Source organism: Plecotus auritus (assembly GCF_963455305.1).
Source record: "Plecotus auritus genome assembly, chromosome: 8".
NCBI lineage: Eukaryota > Metazoa > Chordata > Mammalia > Chiroptera > Vespertilionidae > Plecotus > Plecotus auritus.
The window spans coordinates 86,703,097-86,721,417 of record NC_137782.1 but is presented as its reverse complement, the minus strand read 5'-3'; the positions used below and the strand labels follow the sequence as shown (position 1 = coordinate 86,721,417).

The following is an 18,321-nucleotide window of genomic DNA, read 5'->3' as shown; positions in this document are numbered from 1 at the left end:
CCAGTGACTAGACTCCGTTCCTCATTATGTGCACCTGAGATCCCTGATTCCCAGTACATTCACACTAAGAGCCAGTGACTCCAATTCTTGGCGCATGTGCACACAGGGACCTGATTCTCAGTGTGAGGTAGCACCAAGAAACAGAGACTCTGATACTCGATTCTCGGAATGGACACAGGGAGCCTCTGACTCCTGACATGCAATAAGGGACTTTGATTTTTGGCACACGCCAGTGGGTTCTCTGTTTCAACATGGCACAGGCAGGGTCCCTGATTCTAGTTGTGCACACGAGGCCACACTAAGTGCCAGTGACTCTGACCCAGGACAAGCGTGGCTCCCACCAACCCACAGCAACCGCATGTCTTGGTATCAGAACTCTTCAGTGACACTCGGGGGGTGCAAAACTCCCACTGCACACGGCCCAGGCCCCCACAACTTGACATCTGAACCTTCCAGTGATAGTCAGAATGGGGAGACAACGAAGCAATCCCCAGAGGAAAGAAAAGGAGGAATCGCCAAGTAAGGAAATAAGTGAAACAGAAGCATGCAACATGACAGAAAAAGAATTCAGAGTAATGGTCATACAGTTCATACACCAGATGGGTGAGAAAATCAACAACCTATGCAAAAATCAGGAAGAAATGAAAAATGATATAGCTACAATAAAAAACACTATGGAAGGCTTCAACAGTAGACTAGAAGAAGCAGAGGACTGAATCAGTGAGTTAGAAGATCAGGTACAGAAACAAGCCCAATCTGAACAACAACTAGAGAAAAAAATTAAAAAGCAGGAGGAGAGCCTAAGGGAGCTTTGGGACAATGCAAAACAAAATAACATACATATAATAGGGCTGCCAGAAGGACAAGAAGAGCAGCAAGGATTAGAAAATTTATTTGAAGAAATAATGACAGAAAACTTCCCTGATATGGGGAAGAAAAGAAGTTACTCATGTACAAAGAGTCCCAAGCAAGATGAATCCCAAAAGACCCACACCAAGACACGCCATAATTACAATGGCAAATGTTATCGACAAAGAGAGAATCTTAAAGGCTGCAAGAGAGAGACAGAGAGTTACCTACAAAGGATCCCCCATCAGATTATCAAATGATTTCTCAACAGAAACACATCAAGCTAGAAGGGAATGGAAGGAGATATACAAAGTAATGCAAAGCAAGGGACTGAATCCAAGAATACTCTATCCAGCAAGACTATCAATCAAAATGGAAGGGGAAATCAGGAACTTCACAGACAAAAAAGGCTAAGGGAGTTTATCACTACCAAACCATCAATGCACGAAATGCTAAAGGGAATGCTGTAAAAAGAAGAAACAAAAAGGTAAGAAGGAACACAGCCTCAAAAAATAAAAATGGCTACAAACAAGTACCTTTCAATAATAACTTTAAATGTAAACGGACTAAATGCTCCAATCAAAAGACATCCAGTGGCTTAATGGATAAAAAAACATGACCCATATATATATGCTGTCTACAAGAAACCCACCTCAGGACAAGGGACTCACACAGACTGAAAGTGAGGGATGGAAAAATATCTTTCAGGCAAATGGAAATGAAAAAAAAGCTGGGGTAGCAATACTTACATCTAACAAAATAGACCTCAAAGTGAAGGCCATAACAAGAGATAAGGAAGGACACTTCATAATACTAAAGGAATCGATATAACAAGAGGATATAACCTGGTAAACATATATGCACCCAATGCAGGAGCACCCAAATACATAAAAAATCTCCTGGAAGATATCAAGAGAGAGATAGACAACAATACAATCATAGTAGGGGACTTTAATACACCACTGACATCACTGGATAAATCCTCTAGACAAAAAATCAGCAAAAAAAACAACAATCCTAAATGACTCACTAAATCAGATGGACTTAATTGACATCTTCAGAACATTTCACCCCAAAGTCACGGAATATATGTTCTTCTCAAGTGCACATGGGACATTTTCAAAAATAGACCACATACTGGGTCACAAGCAAAGTCTCCTCAAATTAAAGAAGATTGAAATCATACCAAGCATCTTTTCAGACCAAAATGGCATAATATTAGAAATAAACTACAATAAAAACAATCCAAAAACAAATACTTGGAAGCTGAATAGCATGTTATTAAATATTGATTGGGTTACCAATGAGATCAAAGAAGAAATTAAAAACATTCTGGAAACAAATGACAATAAAAACACAACAATCTAAAACCTATGGGACACAATGAAAGCAGTCCTGAGAGGGAAGTTTATAGCTTTCCAGGCCTACCTCAAAAAACAAGAAAAAATGGTAGTAAATCATCTAATGCTACAACTCAAAGAATTAGAAAGAGAGCAACAAGAAAAGCCCAGAGTGAGCAGAAGGAAGGAGATAATAAAGATTAGAGCAGAAATAAATGACATAGAGACAAAAAAAACCCACAAAAACAAACAAACAAACAAACAAAAAACAATACAAAAGATCAATGAAACCAAGAGCTGGTTCTTTGAAAGGATAAACAAGATTGATGAACCACTAGCCAGGCTCACCAAGAAACAAAGAGAGAGGATCCAAATAAACAAAATCAGAAATGAAAGAGGTGAAATAACAACAGACCCCACAGGAATACAAAGGATTATTAAAAAATATTATGAACAACTCTATTCCAACAAACTAGACAACCTGGAAGAAATGGACATATTCCTAGAAATATACAACCTTCCAAAACTCAATCATGAAGATTCTAAAAATCTCAATAGGCCAATAACTATGGAAAAAATTGAAGCAGTCATCAAAAAGCTTCCAGCAAACAAAAGCCCAGGCCCAGACGGCTCTACAGGAGAGTTATACCAAACATTCAAGGAAGAACTAAAACCTATCCTCCTCAGACTATTCCAAAAAATTCAAGAAGAAGGAACACTTCCAAACTCATTCTATGAAGTCAGCATCACCCTAATACCAAAACCAGATAAAGACAACACAATGAAGGAGAATTACAGGCCAATATCCCTCATGAACATAGATGCCAAAATCCTCAACAAAATTCTAGCAAATCGGATCCAGCACTACATCAGAAAGATTATACACCATGACCAAGCAGGATTTATACCAGGGATGCAAGGATGGTACAATATCTGCAAATCAATAAACATGATATGTCACATAAACAAATTGAGAGATAAAAATCACATAGTCATATCAATTGATGCAGAAAAAGCATTTGACAAAATCCAACACCCTTTCTTGATAAAAACTCTTAGCAAGGTTGGAATACAAGGATCATACCTCAACATCATAAAAGCCATATATGATAAACCCACAGCCAGCATCACACTCAGTGGACAAAAACTAAAACCATTTCCCCCAAGAACAGGAACAAGATAGGGATGCCCTCTCTCACCACTCCTGTTCGACATAGTACTGGAGGTACTAGCCATTGCTATCAGACAAGAAGAAGAAATAAAAGGCATCCAAATTGGAAAAGAAGAAGTAAAACTGTCCTTATTCGCAGACGACATGATACTGTACATAGAAAACCCTAAAGACTGCATCAAAAAATTATTAGACTTAATAAATGAATTTGGCAATGTAGCAGGATACAAAATTAATGCCAAGAAATCTATGGCATTTTTATACACCAATAGTGAATTTACAGAAAGAGAGACTAATAAAGCAATCCCATTTACCATCGCACCAAAAAAATTAAGATACCTAGGAATAAACTTAACTAAAGAGGTAAAAGACCTATACACGGAAAACTACAGGACACTGAAAAAAAAGAGATAGAGGAAGACATAAACAGATGGAAGAACATACCGTGTTCATGGATTGGTAGACTCAACATCATCAAAATGTCCATACTATCCAAAGCAATCTATAGATTCAATGCAATCCCCATTAAAATACCAACGGCATATTTCACAGACCTAGAACGAACTCTCCAAAAATTCATCTGGAATAAAAAAAGACCCCGAATAGCTGCAGCAATCCTGAGAAAAAAGAACAAAGTAGGTGGGATCTCAATGCCAGATATCAAGCTGTATTATAGAGCCACTGTTCTCAAAACAGCCTGGTACTGGCACAAGAACAGACATATAGATTAATGGAATAGAATAGAGAACCCAGAAATCGACCCAAACCACTATGCCCAATTAATATTCGACAAAGGAGGCATGAACATACAATGGAATCAAGACAGTCTCTTCAATAAATGGTGTTGGGAAAATTGGACAGATACATGCAAAAAAATGAAACTAGACCACCAACTTGCACCATACACAAAAATAAACTCAAAATGGATAAAGGACTTAAACATAAGACGGGAAACCATAAAAATACTAGAGGAATCCACAGGCAGCAAAATCTCAGACATATGCTGAAGAACTTCTTCACTGATACTGCTCCTAGGGCAATGGAAAATAAAGAGAAAATAAACAAATGGGACTACATCAAAATAAAAAGCTTTTGCACAGCAAAAGAAACCATCAACAAAACAACAAGAAAGACCACTACATGGGGGAACATATTTGCCAATGTTATCACTGATAAGGGTTTAATCTCCAACATTTACAAGGAACTCATACAGCTCAACAAACGGAAGATAAACAATCCAATCAAGAAATGGGCAATGAACCTAAATAGAAACTTTTCGAAAGAAGACAGAAGGAAGGCCAAGAGACACATGAAAACATGCTCAAAGTCACTAATTATCCGAGAGATGCAAATCAAAACGACAATGCGGTACCATCTCACACCTGTCAGAATGGCTATCATCAACAAATCAATAAATGACAAATGTTGGCGAGGATGCAGAGACAAAGGAACCCTGGTGCACTGCTGGTGGGAATGCAGATTGGTGCAGCCACTTTGGAGAACAGTATGGAGTTTCCTCAAAAAACTAACAATGGAACTCCCACTTGACCCAGTAATACCACTTCTAGGAATATATCCCAAGAAACTAGAAACATCAGTCAGAAAGGATATATGCACCCCTATGTTCATAGCAGCACAATTTACCATAGCTAAGATTTGGAAACAGCCTAAGTGCCCATCAGCAGATGAGTGGATTAAAAAACTGTGGTACATCTACACAATGGAATACTATGCTGCGCTAAAAAGAAGGCATTTCTGCCATTTCCAACAACATGGATGGAACTGGAGAGCATTATCCTAAGTGAAATAAGCCAGTCAGAGAAACCTAAGTATCAAATGATCTCACTCGTTCGTGGAATATAATGAACAACATAAACTGATTAAAAAAAACAGTTCCAGCCGAAACCAGTTTGGCTCAGTGGATAGAGCTTCGGCCTGCCGACTGAAAGGTCCCGGGTTCGATTCCGGTCAAGGGCATGTACCTTGGTTGCGGGCACATCCTCAGTGGGAGGTGTGCAGAAGGCAGCTGATCAATGTTTCTCTCTCATCGATGTCTCTAGCTCTCTATCCCTCTCCCTTCCTCTCTGTGAAATATCAATAAAATATATTTAAAAAAAAACAAAAAACAGTTCCAGAGACAGAGAAACATCGATCAGACCATCAAACCTCTGAGGGAAGGTAGGGGAGGGTGGGGGTAAAGGGGAGAGATCAAAGGACTTGTATGCATGCATATGGGCCTAACTGAAGTATCCATCTTATATAAAAACTGTTTGAAATTTTTTTTTTATTATTTCAGACCTTTATTAACAGGTGCTTGCAGTTTGTTGACTTTTTTGAAAAAATCAAGCTGTAAACTTTTATTACAAATTAAAAATGAGGTTCTTAAAAATCTCAACTTGACCAGATATGAAACAATTTAAAAACCTTTAAAGGTGTATTGAGAAAAACCAGGCTTTTTTTTTTCTTCTTAAAAAACACGTTTGTCATTACCAAAAAGAGACGTCTTTAGATAAAAATAATAAAAAACCCCATGCTGCATAGATAATGCAGATAGTTCTAATTATCTGGTCAACGGGCAAAAAGCAAGCACTTAAGGTCTTCAGCTCCAATCTTTTGTTCATTTCTTATTGCTGGAATTTCATATTTCTTCTTGTTGGATGACTAAACCGGATGATGGTAAAGATGGTAAGCCGGTATTTTTTACTAAGCCCCGCCCTGCTCAGCCTCGGGAGCGGACGAATTCTCAGCTGGTGGGTCGGCTGCTCTTGTCTCTTTGCCATCTTGTGGTTTAGGGTTTTCTGGGCGTCTGTGTCGGTAATTGAAGTTACGGCGGTACTGAAGTTGAGGTGGCTGCTGACCTTGGGTCTCATCTCCTTGATTTTTCTTATCTTCTTCATTGCCGTCCTCTCTAGGCTGTCTTTGGCGAGGAGGGCCCCTGCGGAATCGTGGTCTATAGCCCCGATACATATTCTGTCTCACTGGTCTGCCTTGTTCTCCTGCACCATGGTTGTCAGCACCCTCCATCACTTCTCCCTGTACAGGAGGGCTGGAATACTGTGGTCGATGCCCATAGGGTCTCCGCATGTAGTAAGGTGGGAACCGTCGCCTGCGATAGGGCCAGCGCTGTTGGCCCTGACCTTCGGGAGCACTCTGTGATCCCTCATTCTTTTCCCCGCTCTCACTATTCTGGTAATTCTGGTAATTGCGTGGAGGACCCCTGCAACGTGGATAGCGTCTATAATGGTTACGGTCTGCTGCATATTTACTGCCTTGTACTGGAACTCCACCAGGGCCTGTAACATTTGCTGCCTCCACACCCTTTTCTCCTTCAACAACATCAAACTCCACAGTCTCTCCATCTCCTACACTGCAAAGGTACTTTCTGGGGTTATTCTTCTTTATGGCAGTCTGGTGTACAAATACATCTTCCTTGGTGTCATTCCTGTTGATGAAACCATATCCGTTTCTTACATTGAACCATTTTACTGTTCCCAAAACCTTCGTTGCGATCACCTTCTTGTCCCCGCCGGCAGGCGCCGCCGATGTGAGGCCTCCCGGGCCGCTGCTCCCTGCGCTGCTGCCCCTGGTGCGGGGCTTGGTGTAGGCAGCACTGAGGGTGGGGGCGGCGGGGGGGCGTGGCGGGCGGCTGCTGGGTTTCAGCCTCACTGCTCATGGTTGCGGTGATGGTGACTGGGACCCGCTGTGGCAGCTGCGGCTCCTCCCGGGGTGTGATGGTAACTAGGCCAGCGGCGGCGGTGGGGCTGCTCAGGGCTCTCTAGGGTCCGCTCTCCACTGCCGCTACGGATTGAACTCTGCTGTTAGAAATTTTAACCCTGCTATTTGGCTTCTGTAAATGCTTGCTTGCTTAAATAATAAGGAAAATGAGACTACTTCAGAGAGGCCATTAAACCTTCCCCATACAAAATTATCAGTGCTGGCACCAGGCCAGGCCTTTGGTTGAGGTCTCAAGGCCCCAGCACATAGGGGCTCTTTAAGAACTTGCAAAAGGGGCCGGAAACACCCCATATTTGGGAGACAAAGAAGGTAAAAACATATAAATAGGGAAAATTCCTCCATGTTGGGGCCCAGAATTTGAGAGACATTTTCCTCTGGACCCGCGCATAATAAATGTAACTCCATCTCTCTGAGTATTGCTTGGTTCTTCTCCGGTTTTCTGTAACATTATTGGTTCCCTGACTGGGAAAACCAACTCATGCTTGGCTTTTTAGCCTCTGGTGAGTGGACCGGGTTTGGGGCCCGGGGAAGCCAGATAGGCCTCCAGGAGGTGCCGCTCTGCTGATTTAGCAGAATTGAACCAGGGGACTCCGGGCACTCCCGGACCTCAACCCAGGACCTGGCCGGCATCTGGAGAGAGTGGATGGATACTTCTGGACCTGTCGACAGAATTGGTAAGGTAGGGGCCCCCTCAGTTCATCCCACTCCAAGTGAGTGGAAGGGGGAGCTTGATCACCTCCCCGGAAGCTATACGGCTTCCTCAGGCAAATTAATCAGCAATCAGGAATCAGGTGGACTGTTTAAACTCTGTGTAAATATCTGGTAGAAGTCAAAAACTCAGACTAGCTAGTATATAAATGTGGGACTCTGGAGGTGAATGAATTCAGATTTGATTAAGGAATTATGAGTTCACTCTGCTGTTTGTTTGTGTGGGACTAGCCAATTTGCTACCGATAAGGGGGACTGGACGCAGTCTTTTTTTTTTTTTTTTAAATATATTTTATTGATATTTCACAGAGAGGAAGGGAGAGGGATAGAGAGCCAGAAACATCGATCAGCTGCCTCCTGCACACCTCCCACTTGGGATGTGCCCGCAACCAAGGCACATGCCCCCGACCGGAATCGAACCTGGGACCCTTCAGTCCACAGGCGGACGCTCTATCCACTGAGCCAAACCGGTTTCGGCTGGATGCAGTCTTAACTCCTCCAGTAGGTTCTCACCAAGACGTTGGACGAGAATTCTGTTCTGGGGCATGGGTGCCGGGAGTGCCCTCAAGCCCATCTGGGGAGTTGGGCATTGTTTCGTTTATCTGCTCAGTTCCAGTCTGGGCTAGTCTACTGAGAGAGTGTGAGCAGGGATGTTTGTCTGTCTTGGCATAATTATCTGCTCATTAACTGGTCTGTGTGAAGCGAAAGCCACTTTGTGCCTTTTGGCTGTACACAGTAGAGTATTTGTTATCTCTTTCTGTTGTTTAATTTGTTTAAAGATAGGGCAGACCTGCTGTGACAGAATGCAAAAGTCTTTAGCAGCTGCTGAGAATTTTCTTTTTCTCAGAGTCTTTTGCTCTCAGTGAGAGAGGGAATCAGCCCACTTAGCTAATAAAAATTTCTCTCTAATTTTGTATAAGTAAGGGTTTCAGTTTGCTCTGATTTGTGAATCTGCTGTATTAAATTGAAATTTTAAAGTCCTAGGGTTAATTTAAAGGTATAAATTTGCAACATTTCAAAGAACAAAGAACTTTTATTTATGGCTTTCTTAACTCTTTTGGTGGTCGGAGACTTCCAGGGGCAGGGCTTACAGCTCCGCAGGGCGGAGAGATTTACAGGCCCTGTCCCTGCCTGTGACATCATAGTCAAACGTGAGCCACCTGAGGAGGAACCAAGGCTGAAGTTATTATTAACTGTCTATGGACCCCATTAACCCTGGTTGTGTGTCTTGTTTGACTTGCTGTTTTCAGTTATTTATTACGATCCTCACAGAGGACATAACCGGGTCTTTCCCTTCCTCTCTCATCCTGATTCTAATAGCATCTGTAACTGGATTAAAGCTCTTTTCTTTCAGGAGGCCATCCAGGCTTTCAGTTCGCAAGAAATCTTCCTACACACCCTTATCCTCATCCGCTATCTTTCCAGGCTGACTGAGAGTCATTTTCCTCCACAGATTGGACCCCAGCCTTCCAAAGGGAAGACTACTACAGCAGTAGTCTGTGGTTTTCTCTGAAACTCCCACTGTTTCTATTTCTCCCCTCTGTAGGAATTGTCTTCCTCTGACTCACAATAGGAAAGGGAGAGAAGCAACTGGACTGGGGAACGGGAATGGTCGGAGAAATCAAGAGTGGTAAAGGAGGAGGATTTAAGATACTCTAGGGGCTTAGAGTAAAGAGGAAAAATCTATGAGGGAAAACAACGGTTACAAAATGAAAAAAGTATCCTTAAATGTAAAAAGCCTAAATATACAGGATCTCAGACTATTTGCCTTGTTTCAGGACAGAGTAAATGGTTAATGCAGAAAAGGGGGGAGGGAGGGAGAGATAGGTTTTGTTGATAGGTTTTGAGCCTGACTGAGGGATGGCAGAGACCCTGTTGGGTTGGAAGGACCTAAGGCCACATGTTAAACTTATAAATTACAGCTTTCTAGGCAGATGTCCAAGCCCAGTTATGTAGGGGTTAAGCTGCCTGTTTATAGCAGCTTATGAAGCAGGGAGAGATAGGTTTTGTTGATTTTTACTGGCTGCAGACCGCTTTGCTGGTGTAGGGGTCTGGTCCAGGTGTCTTATCAGAACTTCACTAGATTCAAGGTTGCAAGTTTTCTGCAAGCATAATTAATACATTAAAAAAAACTAAACTCCCAGGAGCCAAGTGGAGGAGAAACGGAGCTGAAGTCTACAGCTGCCCTGGTGATTTAAAACTGGTTGCTAGGCAGACTTAGCCCCCGAGAGCCAGGTAAAAGAAGGGGGGCTGGATGCCCGAGCTGCCTGCAGTGGCCCTGGAAGAAGCCACAGCAGCGAGAAAAGCGGTGAACAGCAGACATTTACCTGACACTAGAGCTGCCCCGCTGCTGCCCAGTGAGTAATGAGTGTTTTTCCACAAGCAATACAAGACTTAGGCCTTTGGCTTGCTGGCTACAACAGTTAAACCAGAAGCCAGTGACTGCTACTGTCCTTCAGCAGCCCCAGGAATAGAGCAGCAGGCCCGGGATCTGTAAAAGCAGCAGATAGAGCTAGTGGAAGCTCCCTGTTTGCAAATGTACTGAAAGGGTTCAGTACCTGTTGCTGCTGGAAGAGGATGGGCTGAGATCCCCTTCCAGTGCACTCCCTTGGGAGAGGCCTGGTCGCTGTTCTGCCACAAAGGGGACTGGCAGGAAGACAAGCGGTCTAATACCCAAGCCACTGCCACAGAAGCGCTTTGCAACATGCAAAGCTGTTTCTAACTGCAACTCTGGCTGTTTTGGACTGGCAGCTTAAAGTCAAAGAGCAAAGGAAAGGCACTCTCCCTGGATCGGGGAGCCTTCAGGACTTTGAGATTCTCCAAGAGAGGAGGAGTCTGACTGAGGGATGGCAGAGACCCTGTTGGGTTGGAAGGACCTAAGGCCACGTGTTAAACTTATAAATTGCAGCTTTCTAGGCGGTGTCCAAGCCCAGTTATGTAGGGGTTAAGCTGCCTGTTTACAGCAAAACAACTTTCTCCCATGCCAGAATAAATTTTAGGGAAATTAGACAGGCTTTGTTTGTGGCTAGAAAGAAGAACTGGCCACCATGCACAGCCCTGACAATGGCCTACAGAAAACTGTATAATAGACTTAGATGATGCCTGCGTCTTCATGGACATGACTCCAGAAAGACAAGGACAATTTTGCTTTGTGTGGGAAGGTCAAGAATAGACTTTCGTCACCTCCCTAAGATATTTGTATAGCTCTACCATGTGTCATCTATGGTAGCAGAAGATTTGGCTACCTAAGGTGGCCACAGTGCCAATATTGCACTTCATTGTGTTAATAAAATTGCATTAACCTTACAGATTTGAATGCAGTTGCCAAAAGTGTAGGTGCCCAAATGGGCAAGGAAAATACCCATCTGGTTTTGGTCTCTATTGAAAGACAGTTGGCAGCCTGTATACTGTCTTGCAGGCCTGTGTGGCCATACCCATGTCAGAGGTGGCACAAACCTCAACTTTAGGAAACTGGGGAAGGCCTGTTTGGAACAGAGGGAAGTGGTGAGTACCAGCCCTTTGTTACAGGAATTACAGACCCCGTGAGGCCCTGTGACATGTGAGACCCTGTAAAGCAATAAAGCTCCCTTAGTTCTTTCTCAGAGGGCATGTCACCCCTCCCAGAGACCATACGAAATTTTAAGGACAAGTCAGGTAGGGGGAACCCTACTACAAGGACAGCTATAATTGTCTACTTGAATATAGACACATTTTGAATTTCTCCTTATCATTTGAAGACAGTAATATTACTCTGAAGAATCCATAGAAAGGACTAACAAGGAAAATCAGAAGATCTTAAAGCACGTCAGTATATTTTTCTCCTTATATAATTCCTCTGAAATTTGGCAATGCTTAATAAATCATGGCAATACATTTCTTTGCATAAATTCAATAAGACCGGTTTCTAATAGTGGTTTTATTGACCAGAAACTTTGACTGGAGTATCATGTTTTAAAGAGCCCTGTCTGAACTCTGAAGACTTGAAGCCAATAAGAGTGCCAAGGAAAAGCTGGTATCCTGCTTGGGAGCCCTGAAAATGGCTGGTGCTGGAGCGTCAGGCCCATGCCCTACCATCACTGGCGGTTGGTCAGAGTAGAAGGGGAGCAATAGGATGCCTCTGCATCCCTGCGGAACCCCCAAGCACTTTAGGCTGCAATGAGTAGGAGGGCTACTGAGATGGGCCTTAAAACCTAGGGCGTGGGCCCAGGTGGAGTCGCTGCAGGTGAGGAATTCACCTAACTCAGCAGATACTGCAGGCAGGCCGGACGGCAGCTGGATGGCTTGGCTTCCTAGCCCTATGGGGCACACTAAGATTCAATCATGAAATTCTGGCAAAGGTAGTTAGTTACCATTCTTGTTGTGTTTATGCAAACAATCAGGCCAAATTAAGTACAATAGGTAAATTGGTCTTGATTTTGCTCTTTTAATAAACATAGAGGTAATTTTGAGGAGAAAAATTCTATTTCAATAGAGGTTATTAAAACTGAAATATTTTCTTTCCCTTCCACCAGACCATTTGTTACAGTTTGTCTCTGCCAGGTCACAAGCCCACCTCTTTCTGTGCCCAGGCCTCATCATCCCTCTGACAGACAGCACGGATCTCTTGGCTCTGAGGGAAAACTCCGTCCCTCCTCAGCACGAAGCAACTACAGAAGAAATTCAACGTCCATTTTCCCTAAAAGAATTCAGAGCCAGGATCCTTGAGGTAATATATTAGGCAGTTAGACAGACATGAGCAGAGCAAGGACGATGGGCCAGCTAGCGCTACCAGATGTCACTAAGTCTTTCCACCTCTATGTATGTGAGACAAGGGGCATAGCCAAAGAGGTATTCACCCAAAGTCTCAGTCCTTAGAAAAGGCCAGTAGCCTATTTGTCCAAAAGACTTGACCCCTTTGCATTTGGGTGACATACTTGCCTCCAGGCGGTAGCAGCCACAGCTATGCTTATCGAAAAAGCAAATAAGTTAACCCTAGGGTGGTAACTCATCCTAACTGCCCCACATGAGGTCGAGGCTTTACTCCGGAACACACTAGAGCACTGGATGTCAAACACTCGAGTCACCCAGTTTCAGGCTCTCTGGTAGACAAAAGAAAAATCAGTAACAATTTATACTGATAGCAGGTACGCATTTACAGTGGCTCACGTACATAGTGCTATTCACAAGGTAAGGGATCTCCACAGAAGCAAGAGGGAACCGGGCCACAGATGAAGCTGCCTGTGAGGCTGCCCTAAAACCAGTGGGGCCTCTACAGATTCTAGTGACTCTTCCAGACCCTGATCTACCCAATCTAGAAAAGCTGAAATCCATAACCAGTCTTTATTCAAGTTCTTACAGGCTTTACAGACTACCCAAGGAAGCAATCCAGAAGCACATCTGAGATGCTCTGCCTGTACCAACTTCTGATCCGGTTCATTCCTTCCACCCTGGTGACTCTGTTTGGGTAAAGAAATTTGCCACCTAAGTACTGACTCCTACCTGGAAGTCAAGGTCAACGGAATCCCAACGTGGCTTCATCACACCCGGCTTAAGACAGCCCACGAAAAACAGAGAGTCCAGGACTTTTCGGACTCTCTAAAGATTACTCCTGGCCCTCATTCTGGGCCCTTATCTTTTTTTTTTTTTTAATATATTTTATTGATTTTTTTACAGAGAGGAAGGGAGAGGGATAGAGAGTTAGAAACATCGATGAGAGAGAAACATCGATCAGCTGCCTTCTGCGCACCCCCTACTGGGGATGTGCCCGCAACCAAGGTACATGCCCTTGACCGGAATCAAACCTGGGACCTTTCAGTCCGCAGGCCGACGCTCTATCCACTGAGCCAAACCAGTTAGGGCCTGGGCCCTTATCTTATAAGCAGGCCCACTAACTTTATTAGGCAGAAAATTAAAATTATAGTCCTCAGGGGTAAATATAACTCCCTCTTGACAATGACCAAGAGTCAATGATTTGACTCATGTACATAAAACCAGTGGGAAATGAAGTATCCATCTTATATAAAAACTGCTGTTTGAAATCTTAACCCTGCTATTTGGCTTCTGTAAATGCTTGCTTGCTTGTTTAAATAAGGAAAATGAGACTACTCCTACTTCAGAGAGGCCATTAAACCTTCCCCATACAAAATTATCAGTGCTGGCACCAGGCCAGGCCTTTGGTTGAGGTCTCAAGGCCCCAGCACATAGGGGCTCTTTAAGAACTTGCAAAAGGGGCCGGAAACACCCCATATTTGGGAGACAAAGAAGGTAAAAACATATAAATAGGGAAAATTCCTCCATGTTGGGGCCCAGAATTTGAGAGACATTTTCCTCTGGACCCGCACGTAATAAATGTAACTCCATCTCTCTGAGTATTGCTTGGTTCTTCTCTGGTTTTCTGTAACATAACCAATGGACACAGACAACAGGGAGGTGAAGGCATGAGTCGGGGAGATGGGGTGGTAATGGGGGAATAAGGACACATATGTAATACCTTAATCAATAAAGAAATTATTTAAAAAAAAGTCAAAATAACAAAACTAATGCATTTTTCAAGGTTAATATAATTCAAATCAGTGGTACTGAGGACAACACATAATTTAATGAAACCAAATCTATTTGAGGAAAGGCAAGTCATAAAGTTAAAGGTAAAATTACTATTAGAATCAGTCGCATATGATTAGTTAAGAGGACTTATTTGAAGATTTTCACTGGGAAAAATCTTGAAGCCCTTTCTTTTTCTGTACCTTAAATACTGGATTATGTTCTATTTACTCAATAATTAGTCATGTTTCTACAGAGATCTTGTTAATTTTTATACCTGCCAATATGTTCATGGGCTATAATAAGCCTTTGAATTTGAGCTGTACCTTCATAAATCTGATAGATCTTGGCATCCCCCATTAGTTTTTCTATTGGGTATTCTGTGTTAAATCCATTGCCTCCAAAAATCTGCACAGCATCAGTAGCTAACTGATTTGCAATATCTCCAGCATATGCCTTTGCAGTAGACGCATAATAGGTATTTTGGCGACCAGAATCAAACTCCCAAGTGGCTCTCTGATAACCTAATCTAGCTAGTTCAACTTTCATTGCCATTTCAGCCAGCAAAAATGATACTCCTTGGTGCTCTACAAGCAGCTTTCCAAAAGTTTTCTTCTCCAGGGCATACTTGGTAGCTTCATCCAAAGCTCTTTGTGCTAGTCCCACAGCACCAGCTGCTACTGGAGGTCTGGTTTTATCAAAAGCTCCCATTGCAATTTTGAAACCAGCTCCCTCACCAATTAAAACATTTTCTTTAGGCACTTTTACATCTTCAAAGACAATTCCTCTTGTATTTGAACATCGCTGGCCCATATTTAATTCCTTTCTTCCAATCTGTATTCCTGGGGCGTCTGCTTCCACAATAAATCCAGTAAAGGCTTTACTAGCAGAAGCCTTAGAATCCGGATCAGAACGAGCCAATAAAAAATACCAATTAGCTCTTCCTCCATTGGTTATCCACATCTTCTGATCATTAATAATATACTCACCTCCTTTCTTTTCTGCTTTGGTCTTTATACCTGCTACATCAGAGCCCGCTCCAGGTTCTGTTACACAGTAGGTACACATTAATGGCTCTTCAGTCATCCTCCCCAAATATTTCTTTTGTTGTTGATCATTTCCAGCAATAATAACAGGCATTTGCCCCAAAGAATTTGCTTCAATAGCAGTCTGAACTCCTGTATATCCATAAGCCAATTCTTCAGTAATTAAACAGGAATCAAAAGTTCCAAGTCCAAGACCTCCACAACTTTCTGGAATGTGTGTATTCATTAAACCAAGTTCCCAGGCTCTTTTAACGAGGGGAACAGGATACTCGCCAGTTCTATGATATTCTGCAGCAACTGGGATTATTTCCTCCCTGGCAAATTTACGAGCAGTAGCTTGAAATTCTTTCTGCTGTTCAGTGAACTCAAAACTAAATCCAAATCCTTGTTCACGTTTAGGGCAGCTTTTGTATGTTGTGATCTCCAGTCAAAGAGAGAAAGACTTCTCAGGGCCCCGCAGCTGCGCCTAAACATTGCTGCCATGACGACTCGCGGAAGGACTGCTCGGTCCTTCACCCTGCACGTTGAGCCGAGACTTGTACCACAGGTTTTTAATCCACTCATCTGCTGATGGGCACTTAGGCTGTTTCCAAATCTTAGCTATGGTAAATTGTGCTGCTATGAACATAGGGATGCATATATCCTATCTGATTGGTGTTTCTGATTTCTTGGGATATATTCTTAGAAGTGGGGTTACTGGGTCAAATAGGAGTTCCATTTTTAATTTTTTGAGCAGACTCCATACTCTTTTCCACAGTGGCTGCACCAGTCTGCATTCCCACCAGCAGTGCAGAAGGGTTCCTTTTTCTCCGCATCCTCGCCAGTGGTTAGTTTTTTCTTGTCCCATTTGGTGGACTTTGTCATCTGTTTGCTTGGAAAAGTCTTGTATTATTCTAGTAATCCCCCTTCCCTTCAACTGGTTTCTTTACTTTGTTCATAGAGGATGCCTGGAGATTTGGGATTGATTTTTTTTTTTTTTTTTTAAGGAAAATTCAGATTGAAGTGCTGTAAAACAGAACCAGGAAATTTCAGAAAGCAAGCATAAAATTTAGAGCTCTTTTTTTTTGAGCACTTTAAAAATTAATTATTTAAAAACGTTTAATTGTGGAAAAAAACCACATAATATAAAATTTACCCTCTTAACCATTTTTTAATGTACCATTTAGCAGTATTAACTATATGTACATTGTTATGCAACAGATCTCTGGAACTTTTTCATTCTGCAAAACTGGCCAGTGTTAGAGTGTCAGCCCTCACACCAAAGGGTCGCGGGTTCAATTCCCAGTCAAGGGCACATACCTGGATTGTAGGTTCTTGTGCCCCCAGTTGGGGCTTATTTGAGAGACAACCAATCGATGTGCCTCTCTCACATCAATGTTTCTCTCTCTCCCCCTCCCTGCCACTTGCCCTCTGAAAAGCAATGGAAAAAATATCCTTGTGTGAGGATTAACCAAAAAAACCCACTCAAACAAAAAAACTGAAACTCTATACCCATTGAACAAGTCCTTCCATTCCCCCACTCCCCACCACCATTGTACTTTATGTCTCCATGATGTTGACAACTTTGAATAGTGCATTTCAATGGAATCATACAATATTTGTTCTTTTGTGACTGGCTTATTTCACTTAAAGTAATGTCCTCAAGGTTCATCTATTATGGCATGTGACAGGATTTCCTACCTTTTAAAGACTGAATAACATTCCAGTATACATATATCTCTCTTATATTATAAAGAGCTAATATGCTAATTAGACTGAACAGCAGAATGACTGTCCGGACGACCATCGAAACAAAGCCGGGGCTGTGAGGGCTGGCCGAGTTCATTGGGCCTCTAGTACAGTGGTCGGCAAACTGCAGCTTGCTAGCCACATGCGGCTCTTTGGCCCCTTGAGTGTGGCTCTTCCACAAAATACCATGGCCTGGGCGAGTCTATTTTGAAGAAGTGGTGTTAGAAGAAGTTTAAGTTTAAAAAATTTGGCTCTCAAAAGAAATTTCAATCGTACTGTTGATATTTGGCTCTGTTGACTAATGAGTTTGCTGACCACTGCTCTAGTATAATAATAAAAACGTAATATGCTAATTAGAGTGGAGGTCCTTCCGGACAACCTTCCAGATGAAGCCGGAGCTGCTGCTGCAAGGGCTGGGGCGGCGGCCGGGGCTACCGCCTCGGCCCTTGGAGCCCCTTGCACGAACTTCATGCATCAGGCCTCTAGTATGTATATAATTTTCTCTATTTATTAATTTGTCAGTGGACATTTGGGCTGCCTCTACCTTTGGCTATTGTGAATAATGCTACAATGAACATGACAGTGCAAATATCTCTTTCAGATCCCTCTTTTAGGATAAATACCCAGAAGTGTGATTTTTAGTTTGTTTTTTGAGGAGCCTCTTCTGTTTTCCATAACACTTGCACTAGTTTATATTTCCAGCAACAGCATATAAAGGTTCCAATTTATTCTCTTTAACATTTATTTATTTATTTATTTTAATCCTCACCCGTGGATATGTTCATTGATTTTTAGAGAGTGGGAAGGGGTTGGGGGAGAGAGAAAAACATCATTGTGGGAGAGAAACATCGATTGGCTGCCTCATCATATATGCCCTGAACCCTGGAGATAGAACCCACATGCTAGGCATGTGCCCTGATGGGGAGTCGAGCCCACAACCCTTTGGTGTACTGGCTTGCTAGCACCCCTTTGCTTCCACCTCAAACAGGAGGGGATAAAAAAATTCAGCCCCACTTGGCACTCCAATCTTTCATTGCGGCTGGCCCCCACTGTGCGGGGCCTCCACCCAGGCGCCAACCAGGCCAAATCTCCTTGTCCCTCATGCCGCCACACTCAGCCACAGGGGTGCAGATTTCCAGCCTTGATGTGGCTTTTCCTGTAACTTGTTGGCTATAAAGCTTCTCTCCAACTAGTCTTCAGTTGGTTTTTCAGGGTGGTTTTTCTA

At 42.8% G+C, this 18,321-nt stretch overlaps 3 protein-coding genes across 6 annotated transcripts in view; 1 reads left to right on the top strand and 2 right to left on the bottom strand.

Annotated features, from left to right (window-relative positions):
* The window catches only part of NINL (ninein like), a 148,400-nt gene that overhangs the window by 44,925 nt on the left and 85,154 nt on the right, over nt 1-18,321 (top strand). The gene's annotated exons all lie outside the window — the stretch shown is intronic.
* Nucleotides 5,931-7,128, bottom strand: LOC308255725 (Y-box-binding protein 1-like). Its single transcript, XM_080683514.1, is given in 2 exon segments — nt 5,931-6,993; nt 6,995-7,128. Coding segments are annotated over 2 exon segments (969 nt in total). The 5' UTR covers nt 7,034-7,128; the 3' UTR covers nt 5,931-6,063.
* On the bottom strand, nt 14,526-15,851 carry LOC308255966 (medium-chain specific acyl-CoA dehydrogenase, mitochondrial-like; the record flags this gene model as incomplete). The annotated part of the gene is given in 2 exon segments (XM_080683837.1): nt 14,526-15,767; nt 15,770-15,851. Coding segments are annotated over 2 exon segments (1,263 nt in total). The 3' UTR covers nt 14,526-14,586.